The sequence below is a fragment of the Melanotaenia boesemani genome, chromosome 23 (assembly GCF_017639745.1).
Source record: "Melanotaenia boesemani isolate fMelBoe1 chromosome 23, fMelBoe1.pri, whole genome shotgun sequence".
Classification (NCBI taxonomy): Eukaryota; Metazoa; Chordata; class Actinopteri; order Atheriniformes; family Melanotaeniidae; genus Melanotaenia; species Melanotaenia boesemani.
In genome coordinates, this window is record NC_055704.1 from 24101773 (window position 1) to 24126795 (window position 25023).

Sequence of the window (25023 nt, forward strand, 5' to 3'; positions counted from 1 at the left end):
AGGTAGGAAAACAAAGGAGGAAGAGATGACTGCGGGGTTAGTCAAGGACTTTTAAGGAGTCAGAGGATGGTCAACACCCAAAAATTTAGAGTTCATAAAGCACATAAAAACTCTTCATTTCTGATGAGGAAGAAACTTTTCATCTTGCAAGTTGACTTTTAATTATCAACACTAATTATGCAGCTGAGGTGGGTAGTTTCCTCTGTGTGTGTGTGTAGGTGTGTGTGTGTGTTATGTCACATCATCCTCTCATTGAGAAAACTGCCTTTAATTATCAAGGTACAAAACATCCATGCTGTGCTTGTTTGTCTGGCACCAGCGACAGAAGTGAGAGCAAGAAATTTATCTCAAGTCACTGATGAAGCTGACTTGTTGCGTCTGAATCGCTGTGTTGATTCCAGGTTCATTCATGATTAGTGGCATTAAATTAGTCTGTTCAGGCAGAGCAGGTCTGTTACAGAGAGGACAGACGGTGGGGTTTTCTATGCATTTCACAGAGTTTAGGCTACAGGGACTGTTCCCCATTTCTGAGATGATGTTTCTGATGCATATCTAATAAAGTGCACATCCCTAACATTACCCTGGCTGCCCAGGGGGCTCCATCCTAATAATGGAGATGCTACATTTTTATTAGATTCCACGCATATGTGTGAGTCATTTCTGTATCATGAGGCAAAGATGATGAGATGCCTCAGCTTCAGGCAGCCAGGCTTGGTTCCTCCCTCTGGATCCTATTAGACGCCACGTCTTCCGTGTTTTTAATTTCAGAACATTTTAATGATTAAATAAGAAACTATAATGTTTTGAAAACTAAAACGAACCTGTTTATGTGAAGAGGAAGAGATGGGGTAGAGTAGAACAACAACAGCATCTGGAAAAATGTGTCAGCTGAGTTCAATGCAGGGATGATGAGTCGGTATATTTTTTTAACATATGGAATTACCACTGTGCTAATATAAATATAAATGATAAATTATGCCTGGTGTATTCCTTCCATGTCTTCTGTGTCACATGCTTGTTGGAGACTGTCACATGTCATGATGTCATGATGACGACGATCTAATATCTAATATTTTATATTCATTCAAATGAAGAAATATAATTTTACATTTTAATCATCATTTTTAAAGATTTATTTTCATTTTGTTTCATTTAATTTAATTAGTGATTGATATATTTTATTGTCATTTTATAGCCACAAGTCATATATTTTTATGTTTCATATTGCCCATAAAATGAAGATGTGCACGGTTCTCTTTCATAGCATTCGTTTCGTGTCTCACTATGGGGAACGCCTCCTGCGTGACCTCGTCAGAAGCTCAAATGTCATTACGCCAGCCCTGAGTGGCTGGCACTGGTGACGTACGTCTATGTCTGGAGATGCTCCAAGCCCCTATATATAGGGCTGACATAGCGTCAGTCGTCATTCAAAAACCTCTTCTAGCTTCTCACAGAAGCCATACGACAACTGTATCCTGGGTGCAAAGCTTAACTGTCCACCGACTGGGTGCACAACTTGGTCACCGGGCGCTTGTTCCCATCAACACAGTTGCTAAGCTCACGAGGAGTAGCAATACTTTTCAGCAGCTTATACAGGTGCGGAATAGCAATACTTCCACCGAAGAAATAGCAATATTTCTCTCAACGAAGTGGCAACGCTTTGCTAACAGGTAGCAATACCTCGAAGAGTAGCTCCACTGTGGTCTACTTTTCACGGCTAGTCGGGTTACGTTTTGGCTGCACAAGCTTCAAAGCGGGCTAATATCAGACTAGCTCTGACAGCCCCATAGCTATCCATGGCTACGGCTGTCAGCACCGGTGCAAACCCCAAGCTTTGCCCATGCGGCAATAAAATATCCACCTGGGACACTCATCCCGTGTGTGCGACATGTCTAGGCCTAGCTCACGCCAAGGCTGCAATGTCCTCCACGGACGAGTGCATCCACTGCGCTGCCTTCCCACGTAAACTGCTTCGCCGCAGGCTAGCTCGCCAGGCTAACTTGTCGGGTGGAGACCCAGTGATGTGTGAAATGGCTGCCCCTGAAGTGGATATGTGTGAGGGCTTGGTCGCTACACCTGGTCCGAGCTGGGCGGATGCAGACCCCCAGCCAGACCCTGCCATGTTTCCCCTGCTCGGGACGGATGATGTGTGCGGGGGCACTGCCGCTTCTCGCGCTGTCCTGGAAGGGGAGGGCTCCGATGACGGAGCGGAGTCGACAGACTCAGCGTTCCTGTTATCGGACGACGACGAGGAGGAGGAGTCCTTCCCCCATGTTAACACCTGTGGGGCTGCAAAGCTGGTTGCGGGAATGGACGACAAGCCCATTACACCGTCTCCCCTGGATTTTGATATGCAGGACATGTGCAAGCGTGCAGCCACCCGACTGAACATCCCGTGGCCTGCAGTTCAGACGGAGGTTGCAAAATCTCGGTTTGACGGCAAGAAATTGCCCAAAGCCAAAAAGGCAGGGAAACAGACGTTGCCCATTTTCCCGGAACGACGAGATCGCAGCAACGTGGAAATCCAAGCCATACAGCGAGAAACATCCCATCGCGGGAGGCTCCCTGTTGGATTGTGAGGGGATGGACGCACACGGCATACGGCAGATGCCGCCCATCGAGCCGCTCGTGGCGAGCCATCTTCACCCGAAGGCTTCGCTGTCGTCCGCAGCCGCATCCCTCCCCTTTAAAGCAGACCGCTTCCAGTCCAGCCTAACTGATAAATGCTACAAGGCGGCTGCATTGTCTACCAGAGCCCTCAACGCCTCATCTATCCTCATGGCTTACCAGGCCGAATTAGAAGAGGACATGACGGCTAAACCAGACACCACCCTCTGGGAGGAAATCTGCGTCATAACTGACCACGTCCTCCGCCTCCATAAAGTGGCGATACAAGCCACGGGGAGAGCCATGGGCCTCATGGTTCTTCAGGAGAGGGCGCGCTGGCTCGGGCTCACCAACCTCCCCACGAAGGAAAAGGAGGACCTCCTTGACACTCCGATCATCCCTCACGGTCTTTTTGGCACGGCAGTCACCTCCATGCAGAGGAGATGTGAGGAGAAAAAGAGGGATGACGAGGCGCTGAAACTCTGCCTCCCGAGGAGGGCTCCACCTGCCGCTCCACCGGCACCACGTCAGTCATATGCGCAAGCTGCGGCTCATCCGATCCCGAGCTTTAGGATCCCCAAGGTGCCAAAAGCCCAGCCAGCGCCTCAGGCCCCTGGAGGTCCTAAGACTCCGTGGTCCAGGAAGCAAGCTCCTCAAGCTAGAGCTCAGACGGCCCCGCCGCCCCCCGCCGCCACGGCGTCCGGGAGGAAGAAGAAGCGGACAGCCTGACAGCCTCTTCTATGAGGGAGAGCGGGTACGGGGCGCCCCTTTTACCGCCCGCTCTGCCCTTGCCCCGCTCCGTTCTGGAGCGTGTTCAACGGGACTTGTTCCAATCAGAGTGCAGACCCCGAGCCGACGTTCATGTTCCCAGACCGGCCGGAGGGAAGCAGCAGTGTTACCAGGGTGGTCACGAAAGCACTTTATCCTTGCATTCTGTAATAAAGTTGTCCCGACATACGCATCCAGGCCAAAAGCCGAGGGCGTTGTTACACTGTGCAAAAATAAAAAGAATAAAAAGGGCAATGAAAGGTGGCAAACCGCCTGCAATAACGCAGCCCGTGGAGCCTCAGGCCTCCACGGCTGTGACAGGCCTGGAGCCATGGTGTCGCCCCCGGGCGGACACACAGCGCCGGGCCAGCAGGTGCGGCCCGCCTCCTCCACAAGAGGGCGCCAGCACTCCAGTTTTGACAGATTGGCCTGTCAGCCCTCTCACTGCTCGCGGGGAGAGCTGGGCTGCATGCACTCAGTCAAAATGGGTGCTGCGGATAATCGAGCGAGGCTACAGACTCCAGTTCTCTTCTGCGCCTCCAAAATTCACAAAAATTGTCCACTCTCACGCTCAGGGGGAGTCTGCCATTATTTTATTGGAGGAAATCTCCACTTTGAAACTAAAAGGGGCCATCAGAGTTGTCCCAGTGGAGGAAACCCTTTGCGGGTTTTACTCGAGGTATTTCCTCGTCCCCAAAAAGGGAGGGCGAGGAATGAGAGCTATCCTGGACCTCCGTGCACTGAACCGCCACCTGAGGAAATACAAGTTCAGGATGCTGACCCACGCTGCTCTGCTACGGTTTGTGCGGGCGGGCGACTGGTTCACTTCAGTCGACCTGAGGGATGCGTATTTTCACATCCCCATTTATCCCCCCCACAGGAAGTATCTGAGATTTGCCTTCCAGGGGATGGTTTACGAATTTGTGGTCCTACCGTTTGGCCTGTCACTGAGCCCGAGGGTGTTTGTAAAGTGCACCGAGGCTGCTGTAACCCCCCTGAGGGAGGGAGGCATTCGAGTGGCCACATACATAGACGACTGGCTGGTAGCAGCCCCCACCTGCCAGGAGGTGGCCCAACACACAGATGTTCTGGTGCGCCATCTGGGGAATTTGGGTTTTCAGATAAACTTAGAAAAGAGCGTTCTGACCCCACAACAGCGCGTCACCTTCATCGGGCTCACTTTGGACTCCCTCCTGTTCAAAGCTTTCTTGTCACTGGAGAGGGTGGAGACAATATTGTCCAGCCTTGGCCTGTTCCGCAGAGGAAGCGTGGTTACTCTCAAACAGTGTCAGAGGCTGTTGGGCCTGATGGCCTCGGCGGTCCCTGTCATACCGCTGGGACGCCTGTACATGAGAGGAGCACAACGCTGGGTTGCCTCCCTAGGCTTGGATCCACACCGCGACGGCCGTCGTCTGGTGAGGGTGCCCGTGCACTGTTCTCTAGTACTTCGCCAGTGGAAGAGGCCAGGTTTCCTGACTCAAGGGGTTCCGCTGGGAACTGTGTCCTCCAGGAAAGTGGTTTCAACAGATGCCTCTTTAGCAGGCTGGGGGGCCACTCACGAGGGGAGAACAGTGAATGGGAGATGGGACCCTCACATGAGTTCCACCCACATCAATTGCCTGGAGCTGCTGGCAGTGTATCTGGCTCTAAAACATTTTCTCCCCTGGCTGAGAGGTCATCACGTTTTGGTGAGGACGGACAACTCCACTGTAGTGGCCTACATCAACAGACAGGGGGGACTAAGGTCACCTCGGTTGCACACACTGGCACACAGACTGATAATGTGGAGCAGTGGGCATCTGCTGTCCCTAAAGGCAACTCACATACCTGGGGTTCTAAATTACGGTGCGGACCTGCTGTCCAGGCAAGACCCTCTGTATGCAGACTGGAAGCTGCACCCCGAGGTGGTGAAGGAAATTTGGTTAAGGTTCGGTCAGGCAACCGTGGATCTGTTTGCATCAGTAGAGAACGCCCAGTGTCCCCTGTTCTTCTCCCTGCACGATCAGCGAGCCCCGCTGGGGGTGGATGCACTGGCTCACGAGTGGCCAAAGACCCTCCTCTATGCCTTCCCACCGGTGGCCCTCATTCCCCCGACCCTGGTCAGGGTGAGGGAAAGGGGCCTGTCCATGATCCTGATAGCCCCACGGTGGCCAGGGAAGCATTGGCTAGCGGAGATCATTCAGCTCCTGTTCCAGCCAGCATGGCAGTTACCTCTGCGCAGGGATCTGCTGTCCCAAGCACAAGGGGAAATTTTTCACCCATATCCAGAGAGGCTGGCGCTATGGGCATGGCCCGTGAGCTGTTCAACCTGAATACATCGGGGCTGCCCCTTTCTGTCATTGACACTATTCGGTGCGCTAGGGCACCTTCAACTAGGACATTGTATCATCACAAATGGGCTGTGTTTGAAAACTGGTGCACAGAAGTTCAGGCCGTGCCTTTTCAGTGCTCAGTGGAAGTGATTCTTTCATTTCTTCAGGACCTCATTGACAAAGGCAAAGCCTTCTCAACCATAAAGGTATACTTGGCTGCAATTTCGGCCTGTCATGTTGGCTTTGATGGAAAAACTGTTGGCCAGCATCCTCTGGTGTGCTGTTTTATGAAGGGCGCACGCCGCAAACTGCCCGTGCCCAGGCCACTGGCCCCGTCGTGGGACCTTCCCACTGTTCTGAATGCTCTAACAGGTTCTCCTTTTGAGCCGCTAGAACAGGCGGATATGAAACTATTGTCTTTGAAGACGGCCTTACTGCTTGCTTTAGCTTCAGCTAAGCGTGTTGGTGAGATACATGCACTGTCTGTAAATTCAGCGTGCATCCGGTTTTCTCCAGATAATACTAAGGTTAGCTTGCAGCCTAATCCAGCCTTCATCCCTAAGGTTACAGACTCATGCCTGCTTATAGAGCTAGCAGCCTTCTGTCCCCCTCCATTTGCCTCTGAAGAGCAGAAGCTTTTACATTCTTTGTGCCCTGTCCGGGCACTTAGGATTTATTTGGACAGAACCAAGCATTTTAGGAAAAGTGATCAGCTGTTTGTGTCCTGGGCCAAACCATATGTTGGGAAACCTGTGTCTAAGCAGCGCCTTTCCCACTGGATAGTGGGGGCCATTGCCCTGGCATACACCAGCAAGGGTCTACAGCCACCTGGGGGGCTCCGTGCACACTCCACAAGGGGACTGGCAACCTCTTGGGCCTTGTTTAAGGGAGTTTCAATCCAAGAGGTGTGTGCAGCGGCATGTTGGGCTTCCCCGCATACATTCGCTAGGTTCTACAAGTTGGATGTTACAGCCCCAACCCTGGCACATTCGGTCCTAGGATTGGGCTCTCAGGATGTGGGCCCAATCTGAAGTTCCAAAAATAAATAAAAAAAAAAACAAACAAACAAACAGTTGTCTTCTTTACAAGCATGTCTGGCAATCCGGGAGTAAGTATTTCTCCCCATAGTGAGACACGAAACGAATGCTATGAAAGAGAACTTTAGGTTACTGTCGTAACCCCGGTTCTCTGAGTAGCATGAGTGAGTGTCTCACCAGATCACCCTCCTTGCAGTAGAAGCGAGGAAGAGGTGAGCTTGTTTTGAATGACGACTGACGCTATGTCAGCCCTATATATAGGGGCTTGGAGCATCTCCAGACATAGACGTACGTCACCAGTGCCAGCCACTCAGGGCTGGCGTAATGACATTTGAGCTTCTGACGAGGTCACGCAGGAGGCGTTCCCCATAGTGAGACACTCACTCATGCTACTCAGAGAACCGGGGTTACGACAGTAACCTAAAGTTTTTCCTTTAAAGGTAAAGATTGTAAGATTTACTGACATCTAGTTGTAAAGATGGGAACAGCAATGAATTCAAATGCCAATCTCAGTTGTGAAAGTATGGTGGCCGTCAGTGGCCAAACTTCTTCCAGACATAAACACGTTTACATCTGTGAGTGGATCCAGTGGCCTCAGGTGCAGCAATGATGCACTACAGGTAACCTTTTAGCATTGTGTACATGTGTACTGTCTTCTTCTATGGTCCTTTTAAGGTGTTACTTATCCCAAACGGAGCTCTAGTTCCTATAAAAAACAATCCAGTACTGCAGTTTTAAAGCTAAGAGAGTTCTCACTTCACACAGAGTTGTTTGTCCGTTCAGAGACACCGTAGTAAAAATTGTGACAAACATATGACACAACAGCTATTTCAGTAAAGTGAATAGAAATTTTTTTAATGATATAATATTTTTTTCTGTCACTGACCTTTAATTTTGTCACATGCTGCACCTTTAAGGGGCAGAAATCATGTCTATGAAAATGTACCAGAAACTTATCTTATTGAAAGTTTAGTTTCTAGTTAATGTTTCACATCCTAGATTATAATATTGTGGAGGTTTACAGACGAGACTGGAGGTGACTCCAAATTTGAAAACATTAGATGGATAGTATTACACTTAACACTTTTAATACATCTAGATCACACAACTTTATTCAATCAAACAAGTCTTGTCAGTTGCAGAGGATCCTGTTAATATTCTAGCAGGTTGAACAGAGAAACAGAAATATACTTTGCATTTCTTAAACTGGTTAAAGTCGTCTTTCTAAATCCAGGGTGACAGTGTTAACTTGGACTTACATGAACTCAGAGAAAGTGACCAATTAAATAAGATAGGTGTACATGTACATGTGTAGATACACTGGAATCTCTGTGTTTGCTGGCTTTTTTATATCCACAGTATTGTAGCTACTTAAAAAAATCAAACCCAGTCGCTCAAGCCTCAGTTTCAAAGCCTGATCTTGGTTTTCATGATCAGGATGTGAGGCTCTCATGTACAGACATTATGGACAATTCTAGGCACAAAGTACTCCAAGCAGACAAACAGAAGTATGTAGATGAAGCAGAAACAATCAGGAGGACAGAAACAGACAGGGATGTTTAAGGTGTGTGTGTGTCTCTGTGTGTGTGTGGGAGGGTGCAGGTGTTTGAGCTGCCTGTGGGTGGATGCTGTGATGTTCAATAATGCATCAGGTGCCCCTACAACACATTCATTAGTGTGTGTGGACGTTCACCTGTGGGCGGATGACTCTCTCGATGTTTTTCAGGGCCGTGTCGGGGGAGGGGGGTGAGCAGTCTGGTGTGGGGCCAGTTGAGCAGTTGTCATGGTTACTGTGCTCCCCCTCACTCACTGGTACATGGGACAGGTGACCTTGGAGAAAAAGAAACGTGTGAGAAGCAGCCAGAGAGACTACGAAGGTATTTGTTTGCTTTTTCTTGTACTGGAACACAACCAGTGTGAAGGCAAAGTCTGAGGTTGAGTTAATCTGGATTCTTCTCATGAGAAAAAGATAACAAACATGAGAAACAGATGCAGCTATAATAGCTTAGAAAGTTTTGTCTGATGTACAAAGAGACAGGATTAGAGCAGGATTAGGACATGATACATTAAACACTAAAAAAGTGTCAGATTTTCAGAGATTTGGTCTTCTTTGCCAAATTAAATAAAATCAGATATGTAACATGAATTCATTACTTGCTAACAGTGACTTTTTATACATTTATACATGTCGTTTTTTATATTAAAATGAAGAAAAAAAAAAAACATTGTTTTTCCAATTTTGTTCCTTAAACCAAATGAAAAAAAACTGACAACACATCTGCAACCACAAACTATCAATCCAGCTGTTCATTATAGATACAAAGAGAAACAAAGAAGATTCTCACATAACACAGAGAATAAATTCAGTTTTCTTAATGCACATATGAAAGTAAGCGAATGTTGCATTCAGGATGAAAATCAAATGAGTTCAGCACAGCTTTGAATGTCAACACAGCGCAGCGGTAACATCCAGGTCAAGTGGCATGTCTCAGATGAAAAAAACTAAATTTAATCTTGACAACCGATATCCATTTTTCCCATTTTTTTGACAGCACTGCAGAGCTCCCTCAGCTAGAGACTCCTTCACCCCAAATGTGTGAAGGAACACTATCACAGAGCCTTCTTTCCTGCAGCAGATGCACGGTACATCTGCGCCCAGTGGACCAAAAACACACCATACACAATGACAGAGCATAAATTATTATTACACATATTGTAAATAATGAACAAACTTTTCATTTTTTTATTCCTTAATTCTTTCTTTTATATATATATCTCAACAAATTTGTTTCATTTATAATTTCTTTTGTGGATTTAACTGCTGATCCTTCTTTCTTGCTGCTGTTCCACTAAAATAAAGATCTTATCTTATCTTATTTTAAAAAAATATGTAAGAAAAAGAAATGAAAAAGTATTTACAAACACAGGGCGAAATTCATTACTTTCCCTTTAAAAAGTGAACGTTCAGGTTTTGTACCTTTGCACTGAAGCTGCTAAGCAGTCAGAGATGTTTACAGTATAGAAAACTGGCTTATTTGTTCCATGAAGATGTTTTAAAAGTGACATAATTATTATGATTAATGAAGATGTAGGATTAAAATGTTCATGTTTCCTCTGACTTTCCATAATTTCCACTGCCATGTATGTGTTCATTAAAAAGAAAAAACAAACAACTTCTGCTGGATGTTGTATGTAATTATATAAGAGGAGGAACCATCAAGCCTCACTAGTATGTTGGTTAGATTTGCTTTTGTGTGTTTGAAAATGTCTTGCACAGCTGACCTGTGTAGTTTGGTGTCAGAGAACATGTGTCACTCACTCACACACACACACACACACACACAGAACATATGTGGCAGCCGAGCGTGGAGCTAATTTCCCCGGTGTAAGACCATTTAATAGAGGGAAGGGGAAAGAGAAAGGAAAGAGAGGAGGGAAGTGCTGAAACGGCCTGAATTAAATTTCAGAGGGATGAAGCATTTGTCTTAATCAAGAACAAAATGAACACACACCAACACACCCCTGCCACAATGCTGTTGTCACACACAAACACAGCAGCTTCCTGTCAGCTACCACATGCCTACACGGATCCTATCAGGTGGCAAAGTATCACCCAGTTATGGTGTGAGACTCAGTCTGGACCATAACACACACAAACACACACGGGATGAGCTCTCAAGCAGAGAAACGGTCTAAGTTCGTTACTTTGGGGGATTTGTTGCTTTGAGATACATTATGAACTCAGTACAAAAAGTAAGGATATTTTAGAGCAGTGGTTCCCAAGCTTTTTTCCCTGGGACCACCTTAATTCAACTACCCCCCATCACCCTCTCCCTCAAGCATTTTACACACTTAGAATCTTAAGGTTTATATTTTATTGGCAAAAGCAAAGTCACTAATTATTACAGTCATTGGTTGATTGAATGTAGGCTACACTTTCTGTGTATTTGGCATACATGTGTGTGTATGTGTGAGATTTTTTACTGGTTTACTGGTTGTAAAACAACAAAATTTAACAATAAGTGGTAATAACAAGAATATCTTATAACACAAAAGAGTTGGCAGAGACTCGACAAATGAGCTGGAATATCAGCATGAAACACTACAGATTTTTCTCTCTGATGTTTTTCCTTCGATAAATTTAACCGATTAAAAGATCTAACACTGAGCTGAACGTAAAATGTAAGCTTAACTTTTTCTATAACAGGTCAACAGAGCAGGCATGTGAACACATATCTTTCACCAAAAGAATGATGTATGATTAGTAAGGAGAGACTGATCAGCCAGTATACAAACAGCTCTGTCCTGGAGATCTCTCCAGTTCACTGAAACGGGGATGTTTCTGTATGCACCTAGTTATACACAGACTATAAAGTATGTTATACCAAAACAAGAACAACCAGTCATGTTTGTCCATGTAAGAACTAATGTCCACCTTGGGCTTGCATATCCCTAACAAAGGTGTAATATCAGTGACAGCCAGTCGTTGTGGACATCGAGCCTGTACTTTAGTTTTTATTGTTAAGATGCTGCTGAAGGTCACCTCCAACACATATGTCGTGCTGAAAGGGAGAAGGACCTTCAAAACTGCATGTTTGGCCAGTTTAGGCACAACAGAGTGTCCTTGGATCATTCCAAAAATTTCTGTAACTGTTCTGTGCAAAATATGTTCTTCTTGAATCAGCTTGAAGGCTGCGAGCTCATCTTCACACCCGAGGTATTCCACATCCTCAAGGCTGGAAGAGTACGGATCCATGAGCCACGATTCTTTTAATAAGTGCGCCTCAATGTCAGCAACGCGAGACCTAATTTGTTCCTGAAGCATGTTCATGTGCCGGGTGAACTCTGCATGTAAAGACGCACTAACTGTGCCGCTAGACTGTTCAATCAGCAGTAGAAACTTCCCTTCTTGACATTTTCTTAACTCAATTTTAACATGAATGAAAGAGTTAACAGGTTCTTTGCACTGAAGAAGTTTGACTGGATTTGCATCCGCTTGTTTGTCTCATTGTAGACAGCGAATGTGTTTCCGAGGTTTTTAATCCACACACATCGGTCAGCTGCTCACACAGTTGTGGGTTGGACTCCTGCAGGAATTTTTTTAAATTATTTTCCTGCAGTTCCATGAAACACACAAGCACACGTCCACGTGAAAGCCATAGCACATCTGTGTGTAACAGCAGTGTCTGATGCGTCTCATCCTCACACAGCTGGGCGAACAGGAGCGGGTTTTAATGAGGTTGACCACTTTAACAACAGCTGCCAGGGTGTTACTGAGGTCTTCTGAAAGGTTTTTACTGGCCAGGGCTTGGCGATGTGTCATTCAGTGGGAAATTGCACATCACAGGACATTTTCTTTGTTAAATCCCCAGTTTTTAACCATCATTGCTGCAACCGCTCAGTGCAGCATGCAACAATATTTTTATTAGGCAGGCTGTTGGATGAGAGGTAAGAGTCCACAGCCATAAAAATTTCTTCAGCCGTTGTTGTTGTGACTAGATTGGTGGACATGAGAATGTCTTGTTTCAGTTCAATAAAGTGCACAGAAACTATGAGATTCGTCTGACACTGTTGTCGTTTCATCCAACTGAATTGCAATCACAACGTTCCCGAGTTTCTCATGCAGCTGCTTTGTCTCCAGACATTTTTTAAACTCTGTCTTTGACTGTGTTGTCTGACAGTGGGACTGTTTTCACTTTTTCCACCACCTGAGATCCACATAGTCTCCCCATAATTTCAGGCAAGCAGGTTTGATTAGCTGCTCTCCAATACTGTACGGCTTTTAGCTTTAGCAAGTAATAGTGAACACTCAAAGAATGCCTCTGTGGCTCTGTTCAGATCACTGTCTGCCCTTTCAAATACTCTTCTAATGTCCACGGATCTTTTTAATTGTACCAACTGCTTGTTCCTTTGAAAGAACTCTTGACTTTGAGGACCCCCAGGTTGGGAACCACCGTTTTAGGGGATCAACTTTCTGCCCGTTCTTCAGCTCACAAAGACTCTTGATCATCTAAATAAATCTTTTTTGTTCTCAGCTCCAGAACTCAGTCTGCTCTTTGGGTGATCCACCTTGTGACAAATCTATTTTCCCTGAGAAACCCATTCATGCAACTACCAAAAAGCTGTGTTCAGTCAGAGGCTTCTTCGCTGCATGACAGAAAGATACAGACTATACCTGCCAGCATACAGTACATGTACTGTATTAATTATGAATTAAGTATTTTATATTTCATTCTCACGTGAAACACCCTATGCTCCGTATTACGTTTGCTCTTTGTATTTGAAATAAAACCAGACTGCTCTGTGGTCGTTACATGACAAACATGACATGAAGTGTCCTGGATTAATACATAAAGTACAAAGATGTTCCCTGTAATATTATTACTCATCTCTTACTGTTGGAGGAAGTTATCTTTTATATTTCCATATTTTTTATGTTAGCACATCTATAACTTGTTTATTCTATTATTCGTAAACATTCACATTCCCCTTTTTTTCTTTGGACCTGTATTCCTTTTCCAAAGCAGGCCTATTCTGAAGTACTTTAATTAATATAATATGCTGTAAGGATTCATAAAATTCAATGTTTATGTTCTATTGAAATGAACAAAACAACACAAAAAAGCAAGAAGAACATGTTGTTCTTGTAACAATGAATTCCAAATGAGATTTAATCATAAATTAAAGAAAACAACTGCAGGAAAAACAAACGTGCAGGAGAGAGACAGCTGACCAAGGTTTGGCTGGTGCACACTTTAGAGGCCTGGAAACACAATTCAATAAGTTGAACTCAGGTACAAAATACTTCACTTCAAAAAATCAATTTCTTCTCACGGATTTGTTTCTGCATCTTTATCTATTTGCATTTTTAAGCTCCTTTACACAAGTGCTGCAAAGCTGAAAATGTCCACGTTTTCCATCCTATTTTCATTTTTTAGCAGTCTTGCTGCAGACAGAGAGACACAATCACACACATCTGTCCTGCAGAGATGCAGGGACAGCTTCACAGTATGATCTCAAATCGCTCAAACATGCCGTCTTCATGCATGCCTGTGTAGACACACAGCGGTTTTCCTGAAGGAGGCTCAAGTTCAAAGCTGTAGACACACACATACATTTTACATATATAAAAAGAAACTGCCTGGAGATGACTTGATGATTAATGTGGGTATAAATGGATAAATGAGTGGATGTGAAAGTGAGAGAGACAAAAGGAAGGGTTCAACAATGGGATAAATATAGATTGAGGTTTTGTCTGTCAGGGCTGAAGCTTTGATGATGGATGTGTGTGTGTTTGCTTTTTTCAAAGCTGCCTTGGGCTCACTCCTGAGGAATACAGCTCTCCTTGCCAAAAGGAATATGCATTTGCTGGTAAATATAATTCTCCAGTTTATATCTATGAATGTGTATGTGTGAGTGAGTAAGAAATAACCTCTAATAAAAGTGTGAAACCAAAATGTTTCAAACACAGAGGATCAGAATACTTTTACAAGCCAAGTTTTAAAGAGTATGTGTGCTGATACAAAGCATGACAGAGCCTGGGTTTTCACAAATGTATTGCTGTGTGTGTCCAAAAGCAGCTGCAGCAGACATGCAGCAGTGTGTAGAAGAGGTGTGTGTGTGTCTAAGTGGAGAGTGTTCAATCAGCTGTCTTCTTATTTGTCTAAAAGAGAAAACCGTTGAGATGTGCTCTTCAGGCTGTCAGTTCTGCTTCCATGCCACTCTGACAACTTTTCAAAGAGTCATAAAAAACTGTAGGAGGGTTTCCTCACATGGACGTAGACTAAAGTACATTCAACCTCAGATTAATGCATTACATTTCATTTTTATAATTTAACTAAAACTAAGCTAAAATGTAGAAGCAGTCTGTGTGTTTTAATAGTTTGAGGAACCAATTTTAGCTGCAAAACCATCTTTTCTGTATGAGGTTATCTTTTCTCATCATTGTGTAGGAATTGAAGCCCTTTCTTCTTGATGTTGGTTCAGTCCATGGAGGTATTTATTTGTGCTCAGCTCTCTTTAGGTCCCACCACACCATTTCAAGCAGCCTGAGGTCACCTGGATTCTGTTGTAGAGTTGATGCTGTAAATTAAATCATTGTCCCATTTCCTGAGGTATTTTTCTGCAAGCTTTGTCACACAGATGGCATCAGAACCGTCTGAAATGTTTGCCACTTATTTATAAACTTGTCACTGCAGAACAGGGGCGGCCAAGTCCAGTGCTCCAGAGCCATCTTGCAGCTTTCAGATGCATCGCTGAATGAAACGGCAACATTCAGCTCTGCAGAGGCCTAGTAACAAGCCATTCGTTTGATTCAGGTGTTGGAGAAGGGACACACCTGAAAGCTGCAGGATAGCTCTCGAGGACTGGACTTGGCTGCCTCTGCTATATGATGACGGACATCCAACTATTTAGAAATAGCTTAATAACCCCTCTGAGCAGCTGTTCCTTCTCTAAGAGCATCTTTGATGTTTTTCCTCCTTGTCATTTTGTGAACTTCCCTGAATGCTCCAGACCAGCAGACTCCCAAAACTCCTGTCTTTATAAAAAGCAGTTAAACCTAAAGATCAGTTAATCAGGTAGACTGGATTGGTAGCACCTGGCTGTTTGTGACCCACTTCATTTCAATGAAGCAGTAAGAGTGAACTTAGTTTTACAAATAACAGTTTTTAGCACACTGGCTTGATTTTTGTTTAATGAATAAAAAAAACTATTAAGCCCACCTTACTAGTAGGATTGGACCCCTATTTTCCTCCAGAACTGCCCTCATTTTTGGTCTCGTAGATTTAACAAGGTGGTGGAAACCTTCCTCAGAGGTTTTCTCTATATTGACATGACAGCATCACACAGTTGCTGCAGGTTTGTCGGCTGCATCCATGATGAGAATCTCCCGTTCCACCACATCCCAAAGCTGCTCTACTGGACTGAGATCTGGTGGCTGTGGAGGCCGTTGGAGTCCAGTGAACTCATCGTCATGTTCTAGAAAGCAGGTGGAGATGATCTGAGCTTTGTGACATGGTGCATTATCCTGCTGGAAGTAGCATCAGAAGATGCTCCACTGTGGTCATAAAGGGATGGACATGGTCAGCAACAATACTCAGGTAGGCTGTGGTGGTTAAACCAGGCCACGTTGGTACTAAGGGGCCCAAAGTGGACCAAGAAAATCTCCCCCCACCATTACACCAGCAGCAGCCTGAACCATTGATCCAAGGCAGGATGGATCCATGTTTTCATGATGTTTCCAGCAGATTCTGAGCCGAGCATCTGAATGTGGACCTGAAATGGAGACTCATCAGACCAGCAACGTTTCTCCATCTTCTATTGTCCAGTGTTGGTGAGTGTGTGTGAATTGTAGCCTCAGTTTCCTGTTCTTAGCTGGCAGGAGGAACCTGGTGTGTCTTCTGCTGCTGTAGCCCATCTGCTTCAAGGTTGGACGTGTTGTGTTTTCAGAAACGCTGTTCAGCAGACCTTTGGTAGGAACCAGTGCTTATTGGACTTCCTGTTGTTTTTCTATCATCTCCAACCAGTCTGCCCATTCTCCTCTGACCTCTGACATCAACAAGACATTCTCCTCCAGACAACTGCTGCTCACTGGATATTTTCTCTTCTTCAGACCATTGAAAATCCCTGTAAATACTCAGACCAACAACCATGCCACATTCAAAGTCACTTAAATCCCTTTTCTTCCTCATTCTGATTCTCAGTTTATACTTCAACCAGTCGTCTTCACTATTTCTACATGACTAAATGTAATGTGTTGCTGACAGTTGATTGGCTGATTAGATATCTCTGTTAACAAGCAATTACACAGATAACCCTGAGAACGTGAGCCGTGAGTGTATTTACTTTCCTAAATCGTCACCACAACAATAATTAAAGCAATATCAATTTTTAAAAAGGACATGACACCTTAAATATGCCTTCATTAGTGGTCGGGAGAGGTGCAAGCCGAGTAGGAAAGCTGTGAAATAACTAACATTTAGTTTTTTACAGATTTATGGACAGTAGAAAAGCATATCACTGGAAACAACTAAACTCAAACTAATCCAAATAACTCATTTATAGGCTAAACTTAATTGGAGATAGAAGAATAAACCACATGCACAGCAGCGCTTGCAGCGATTTCCTTCGGACGTCAGTGGCAATGACACTTTGCTGCTTTTCTTTCAACAAGCCAATGGGTCTAAACCCTTTAAATGTCAAAGCCCTGCAGCAACTCCAGGCTGCCATTAGCCACTCTAAGCCCCCAGTGCCAACCAAAGTGGGATAAATGGGGCGAGACACAGCAACATCACGGCTTTATCCATCACAGAGAAGTGACTGTGAAAGTTAGTGTAGGAGGGACAGTAATAAACTAGCTGAAGACTTTATTCATAAATTCAGACGAGGTTTCTCAAACAGGGCTTTTACATTTTAGTGTGTAAACCTGCCCCTCTCCACCCATCATCTGCCATCCTCCCATGTTCCCTCATCCTCTACCCAGATACCAGCATGCTCTGTCCACATGTAGAATAAATCAAACTAATAAATCAAACTAATTTAAACCAACTCATCCGCAGGCAAATGGAGCAGCAGAAACAGATTCCCTCATATGAAACAAATCCATCCCATATAATCCCAACTTAATCCACAAAATGACTGACTTAGAACTCATTGTGTTGTAAGATTATGCTTTCAAGTCTGTACTTGGCATACTTTGTACTGTAAGAACATAATTCCATTTATTTACTGTCAGACATGACGGTTGGCATGTCATGGAACAATTTGCTGCAGTAGAATGTAACTTTGCTATGAACACTGCAACACCTAAAGTAGGACTGTCTATCAAAGCGAGAAGAATCTTAGGAAAAAAACATAAGAAGCAGTAAGTCATCCAATCAGCTGAAACATGAAAATTTAGTGGCACCCTTAGTGACATGTTCTCTGGTGTTTCTGTGACAGCCAGGATGATGGATGTCTTCTGTTAGAAAGCAAATTGGAAAGATTTGAAGCTCAAACTGGTTTTTACATGAGCTCAAAATGCTGGAGATTATAGCAAAAAGCCTTTAGGAAAGGGCTAAGGGTAAAAGATCAGGGCGGCATGTAGCTCCCCCATGTACAGAGGGGCTCTTTAGTACAGCCGGGTCAGGTTCAAGTCCATTTACATGTCCTGCTCTCTCTGACTCCCTTTCCTGTACAGCTATTGTCAAAAAAGGTCATTAGAGCCCAAAAATCCGTAAAAAATATTATAGGACATTGGATAAATAAGAGTGCAAATGCATGCATGTGGGTGTCTAATAAAAGACCATATAAAAGGAGAGCAGCCTAAAACTGTGTGTGCATCAGCACAACACACTTTCACAGGTAGTGAAACCATATATAAAGTTCATATTCAGCCTGCTGTGGAGACACTAATTATACATGTTTTCTCACTCTTGGTGCAAATTGGGCCCTTTGCTACTCTGCCCACAAATCAAGGCTCTTTCAATCATTTTCAACAGCCTCAACGTTTTAAAATACAAGTGCAACAATTAAAGATTCATTTCAGTTTTTACTCAACCTCTTTCCCTGGTCTATGGGTTTTTTGTCCTGATGAGTTTATTTTAGATTTTTGTTTCAAATGTTTCCTTTGGCTGAGTTCAGGTAGAGTCCTCTGTGAGTTTAACTTGTGTTATGTTTAATTTTGTAGAAATGATCCTCTAGTTGTGTTTACTTCCTGTTTTACCTGCTTCTTAGATGCTTATTGCCACCCATACTCTTAATTTGTTATCGGTCTCTCAGCATATTAGGCCAGTTTCCCTTTTTCTTTGCCAGATCATTGGAAAAAATAATAAGTAAATAAAAACATTAATAGGTTGAGACATTAATATTAATAATCTCACTTTTAGACTTAATATTCACTTAAAGGAAGAATATTTTTTGCAGTGTAATGCACCAAATCTCCCCCTTTTCCTCTTATTTCAGTCCCTCTTCCCCCCAATGTTCCTGCATCATCACATCCTTCCTTTCAGAAGCAGACAGAGACTGACTCACACCCTGTCTAATTATCCTGACATGTGACTGGACTCAGAGCAGGAATCCAGGATTTTCCCTCTTGCTGTTCGGCTGCATCACAGAGTCATTTATAAAGATGTTTCAGTCTGAGTCACGTCCCCAACTTCATCCGCTGCCCAGACTTCAACTTTTCCTCACAGACTGTGTCTGCAACAAGTCTGCAGCCTGCAAGGATTCATGACGCATTGGTATTCATTTCCACCTGTAAGACAGAAATGCAGCAAGCTCTGCTTCACACCTGTCTCGTCCTCATGCGATGTCTCTCTCTCATTCGATCAGGTAACAGCATTCAGAGTGCTGAAAACAAATACAACACCCACACAGCTCACTTACGTCAGTGGAGCAATTTTCCACCAACAGACACTTAAACTGACATGAAACAACGAGCCCCTGCTTCACACACAGTTCAGACTCTATAATTGACAGCTGAACTCTCCAGTGTCTCGCAGCCAATCACATCCAATATTTAGCTAATAAACATGGGATTGGACACACACAAGCCTCTATGGTACAACCTCTCTTGGCTCCAGTTGTGGGGTGGCAGGAGGTAAGGAGGGAGGTGTTACAAGCAAGACAGTTCCCATGGCAACATACAGGTGACTCACCAACCAAGGATGCAGTTGCCCTGACAACCTGCGGTGTGTAGCTTTGCTATGGGAGCCGAGTGAAAGGGAAGAAAACACTGTGGGTGTTTGTTGTCGTGGGTGCTGGAGTAAAACACAGCAGACTGAACAAGTGATGAACAAACAGAATCCACCGAGAGGCCAGAGGGTGAAGGATGAGATCACACTAAACCCCCCAGAGACAGTCAAAAGATTTACATTTCCAGAAAAGGTAACTAATAAAAATATTCTGGATGATGTTTTAGCTGTTGTCAAATTAGGAGGAGCTGTGGTCGAATAAACATGAACCGAAGCACCAAAGCACATTTAAAATATAAATCCTAATAGCAAAAGTATTTAACTACTTCATGATCGTTATGCTATGGTAGCTATGCTATCTAGATGTTTGCAGGGAGCTGATCAGGAATTATATCAGGAATATAACGCAACATGAGAATATATCTAAATGATCTAAGCTGGACTGAAATAGGATAACACCGTGGTTAACTCACCCCCCTAAAGTCATGATGGGACAATGTTGTGACTCATTGAGCCCGTTTATTCTGGCTGTATTTTAGGCTTTGATGCTTCTTTGTCTGTGACTTTGGATGTTCTTTTTGTATTTTTCTTCTACAGTTTTTCTCAACTCCTAAAACACTAAACCCTATCGTCACTCTTCTGGCAAAACTGTCAGCATATTTCACGTGTTTAGACAAAACACATTTTCATTGTGATGCACCTGTGTTGCATAATGGTGAAAGTCCAACACAATTAAAGCACAGGCGAACACAAAGACTCAAAATTGATTTCACCCCAGGCCTTTGATGAGGGAACACACACACACACACACATATATATATATATATATATATATATGTGTGTGTGTGTATAATACAGTATATTTGCACGTGAGGAACTTTTCATTTGAGTATTTATTTTTAGTCTACGTAGGCTTACTGTATGGAAGTGCTAAATGCAGGTTATTTATTTTGTAACATACATTTAGCCTAGAGTAAACAATAAACATTTATTTCTACAGCTTCATTTTCTGGGCATTGTTTTCTATTTTTCTATGTAGCGTTTAGTCGGTTTTTTTAATCTGGATTTGACAACATAGTTCAGTTTTGGGCAGATTGAACTGTTTTGAGGTGAGACTTGTTTTGCAAGAGGAGTCTAAGGTTTTGTGAATATATAGAATAGAAATAGAAATACTTTATTAATCCCTTCGGAGAGCCCTCAGGGAAATTTGGGCTTGAAAATTTTTATTCTTTTCTTTTATGTTCACAGTTTGGAGAAAAGGAGAGAAGATTTCAAGAAATGTGGTGTCGGTGTATTAAGAATTGTCAAATCTGTTAAAAATAAAGTTAAAAAACAACATCATAAGCATAAATTCAGCTTTGTAGTATTTAAATGTTCTGAGGATCCACCTAATCCCTTTTAGTGGGTGAATGAACTTAATTATTGTATACTTCTGGAAAAGATGGAATACAACCTGAGGGGCAAGCCACAAAGATTCCTCAAAACATGGAAAGCCTGGAAATACTAGCAGGGAACATAGCTGGTTGAATGGGTGAACAGCCACATCTGAACGGCTCCACACTTTTTTATTTCCTTTGATTTTTTTTATTAAATAATTAATTAATTAATTAATTTACTCTTATTATTGTTGTTATAGTTAACGTTATTACTACTATGTCTATTGCTGTATCATACCATCGGTACTTCATTGCTGCTGCTACGTTGTGCATGTGTAATGATAACTTTCATTCTACTGCCATTTGTATCCTTAACATACAAAAAAAAACCTTTTGCTGCTGTTTGTTGTTGAAAATTTTCAAACTGAATAAAAATGTTCTAAAACAGAAAAACACTACATGTAATTACACATCTAAATGGCTCTCAGGTGGTCAGTTTTTTCTAATCGAGTTGCATCAGTGACACTTTCATGTGAACGGCTGCTCTGAGCACAGATGTTCCCTAATACAATTATTTCAATCTTTTAAAGGCTCAAAACAAAAGGCATCTGAAAGGATCCTCAATAAACAGCTACTAGAAAAGAAGGAGGAAACTTAAAAAGATGGCAGTGACGATGAGGATTAACAACACTGGTTGAGTCCAGCAGTGTGTCTGCATGTCGTTGGTACCCAGTCCTTTGTGATGTTACAGGTTTTGATATTCTTCACAATGTGCATGTTTTATCTCATTAATCAACCTGTCAATCATTAGCGTGCTCTTTTTTCAAAGCTACTGTTGGTTTTCATCCTCTGACCTCTGCAAGATAATCCCAGAACAATTAAATATGCTGATCTGTTTACTTGAAATCAGCTTCAAAACTGTTTGAATCTAAAGAAGCAGATGAAACTGAATGGATAGAATGTGACTTTAATTCATTTGCAATGTTTTAATTGCATCTGTCGGCATTTTGAATAAAATGTTGTGTATTCATCACGTCTCGTTGGCCTTGGTCAGGACTTCCTTATAAGACGTCCGTTATAATATGACATTGATTAAGGATCATCTGTAACATGACCAAAACAATGAAACAAGAATAAATGTTTGCAGAAGACAGAAATCTGTTTTCAGAACAAAGCTGTGCAGCTCTGTGTGTCCTACCATTGCGCGGACATGCGTTGAGCCGGTGGTTGATGTCGAGGGAGCTGGGTTTGCGTGTGACGGCGGTCGTCACAGACTCGTACGGGTTGTCTTCGTCTTCAGGCAGGAAAACGTCCAGCGACGGAGAGGCGATGATCTCTGCTGAGCGCTTTGAATCCTAAAGAGGAACATTTGGTCACTTTCTACAACATGCTGTATCAGAGCCATCAGGTACAATTTAATTACTTCTTTCTCTCTCACCAGCATGAGGGGTGCTCGTCTCATCTGAATCATTACATTAACGGCATTTTTAGCAGACGCTTTTATCCAAAAGGACTTACAGTTGTGAGGCAGTAGCATTAAGGGTCTTGCTTAAGGACCCAACTGGAAAGTGTTAATATTCAGCCCCTGGGCAAATCGAACTCTGGTGTCCCGCATGGGAGATGGATGCTCTGCCAACTATCTAGCCGGAATCACTCCAGTACCAGATGTACATTATTCATTTAATTCAACTACACCACCAATAACATCATTAATTATGTACTGGAGCCATACTGGCCTATTATCCCCTCCAACAGGCTGATACACGATCATGGTGATAAATGGTGCCAAGAAAGTAAAATGAAGAATTCCACATATTTATTCATGGAAAGCAAAGTATGACATTAAGATTTTATAAGCCCAGCATGAACCGAAGGACACAAAAAAGACAAACGGGGTTTTATTCAGGGTCAGAGGTGTCCATCTTTATTTTTCTTTGCCTTTGCCTGAGGTGTCTTATTCCAAAACCAACTAAAAACCAGCTCAATAATGTCAGTTTAGCTCCAGGCGTTCAGCCAGTTCTCTCTAATATAGGGCTAGAATTAGTTAAAACTTTCCTTCTTTTAAAATCCCTCGGGATTCTTTTGTTGTTTATGATTACTGTGATAAAGAAAAGAAGTTCACCTGGAGCATTTCTTTAGAAAAAAAGGTTTTATGTGATTAATCTGATAAGTGACAGTATCTGTGTTTATTTCACTTTGTCAATAGATGAAAGAGATGTCTGTTGAGCCATCGCGTCACAACACAATAGCTTCAGGGTCTCTTCTCATCACATGGCCTGAATGTTTTTTTGGGAAGTGGAGGTGTGAACAAAGCCAAATAACTGCTGGGAAAAGAGGATTAAAATTCCCCAAAACACAAAGTTTGCAAACAGAATCTATTTTGCTTCGTGAATGCAAGTTTAATTGTTGCTAAAGATTTTTTTCTTTAATATATAAGCGATTTGTTGCCAACACATCGACACCTGAGGCAAAATAAGATATTTAGATGAGAGGAAATAAGGAAAAAACAATCATGGGTGAGTTCCTACTCTGTATAACTGAATGAAGCACACACTAATAAGCCTGAGACTAAAGTGGACATAAGTTTAGGTGTGTCTGGGAAAGTTTTAGACATTTCGTCCACAAGGAACGCCTGATGTTGGTTTTGCGGTAAAGTTGAGACACTAAAGCGCCGACAGACGAGAGTTTAAGAGGCAGGTAACAAGACGGCAGAAGGAGGAAGAAAGCAGCTGGATGAAACAACGGGAGAGACACAGAGAACTATGCCAGAGAAAGGCAGCAGTGTTGCCAAGTCCGCCTGTTATGAGCGACTTTGGGCTCGTTTTACTGTGAAATCTCTTGCAAATGTCGCGGGTTTAGGGCTTGTTTTCCTGAGTGTAGTTGCTTATTTGAGCTTGTTCTGATGCTGTTATGAAGCCCTCCTGATTCTCTCACGGCTGTCCACGATGAAGCAATAACCCATGGATGCGGAATGGGAAACGTGAACACAACAGTCCCATGTTTTCATGAAGTAGCATCAACAGTCTTGTTTCCTTGGTTACGACGGCCGTCTGAAACCGGCACACCCTACCAACATGCATGCACAAACTCACTTGACAGGACAACAGTGACAATGGCTGCGAATAAATAAGAAATATCTAAAATATATTTAATAAAGCGTGTAAAGGAGAGTGTACTGGGGGGCTCATCATGCAGCCATCTCATAACATGAGGAGGAGACTGTCCTTGTTTGTTTTAGGTTTTGCCCCAGGTAGGCTTTTTTGTAGATGAGTCTTGTATGTCTTATTTTAATTAAAGTTTAAAAGTTAAAGTTACTAAACGTTCTCACTGCACATTTGGCTGTCCAAAAATCCGAAAGTTGGCAGTTTGATTCGCACTACCCCAGTCATTTGTCGTAGTGTCCTTGGGACACTTCACCCTCCTTGCCTCCACTGTCGGCATTGCTGGTGTCCAACCATCACCGGATGAATGTTTGGTGATGGTCGGACTGGCTGCCACATTTCCGTCAGTCTGCCCCAGGACAGCTGAGGCTACACATGTAGTTACCATCACCAGGTATTAGTGAGGAGTGAATGAATAATGGAATAATAGACGTTAAGGACAACTACAAGTACCTTGGTATACCACAAGCAAATGGCAACAAAGCAGCCACAAGGAAAGCTGCCACAGCCAAATATCTGCAATGAGTGAGGCAAGTCCTGAGAAGTCAGCTCAATGGCAAGAACAAAATCCGGGCAATTAACAGCTATGGCCTGTCAGTGATCAGATACCCTGCTGGGATAATAAGCTGGCCAATGGAGGACGTTCAGAACAAAGATGGTAAAACATGGAAACTGTTCACCATGCATGGAGGGTTCCACCCCAAATCCAGTGTCCAGAGGCTTTACACAAAGCACAAAGAAGGAGGCCGAGGACTAGCGAGCATCAGGGCCACTATCCAAGATGAAACAACAAGCTCCATGAATACATCAGGAAGATGGGCCCAAGGGATGGAGCACTGAGTGAGTTACTCAGGCAATGGAACCTGGAGGAGAATGAAATGGAAGAACCATCATGGAAGGACAAGCCCCTGCATGGGATGTACCACCACAGATAGCTGAAGTGGCGGATATGAACAAGTCCTACCAATAGCTAGAGAGGGCTGGACTAAAGTACAGCACAGAGGCGCTAATCATGGCAGGACAGGAGCAAGCCTTCAGTACCAGGGCAATCGAGACCCAGATCTACCACACCATGCAGGACCCCAGAT

General features: G+C 43.5%; 1 protein-coding gene across 6 annotated transcripts in view; it reads right to left on the minus strand.

The window, feature by feature from the left end:
• Positions 1 to 25023, minus strand: part of anks1b (ankyrin repeat and sterile alpha motif domain containing 1B) — a 268578-nt gene that overhangs the window by 98934 nt on the left and 144621 nt on the right. For all 6 annotated transcript variants that reach the window (XM_041977072.1, XM_041977075.1, XM_041977074.1 and 3 more), the window contains 2 exons: positions 21973 to 22129; positions 8418 to 8554 (listed from right to left, as the gene is read on the minus strand). In XM_041977072.1, coding sequence (XP_041833006.1) covers positions 8418 to 8554; positions 21973 to 22129 — 294 coding nt within the window. The remainder of the gene's footprint in view (positions 1 to 8417; positions 8555 to 21972; positions 22130 to 25023) is intronic.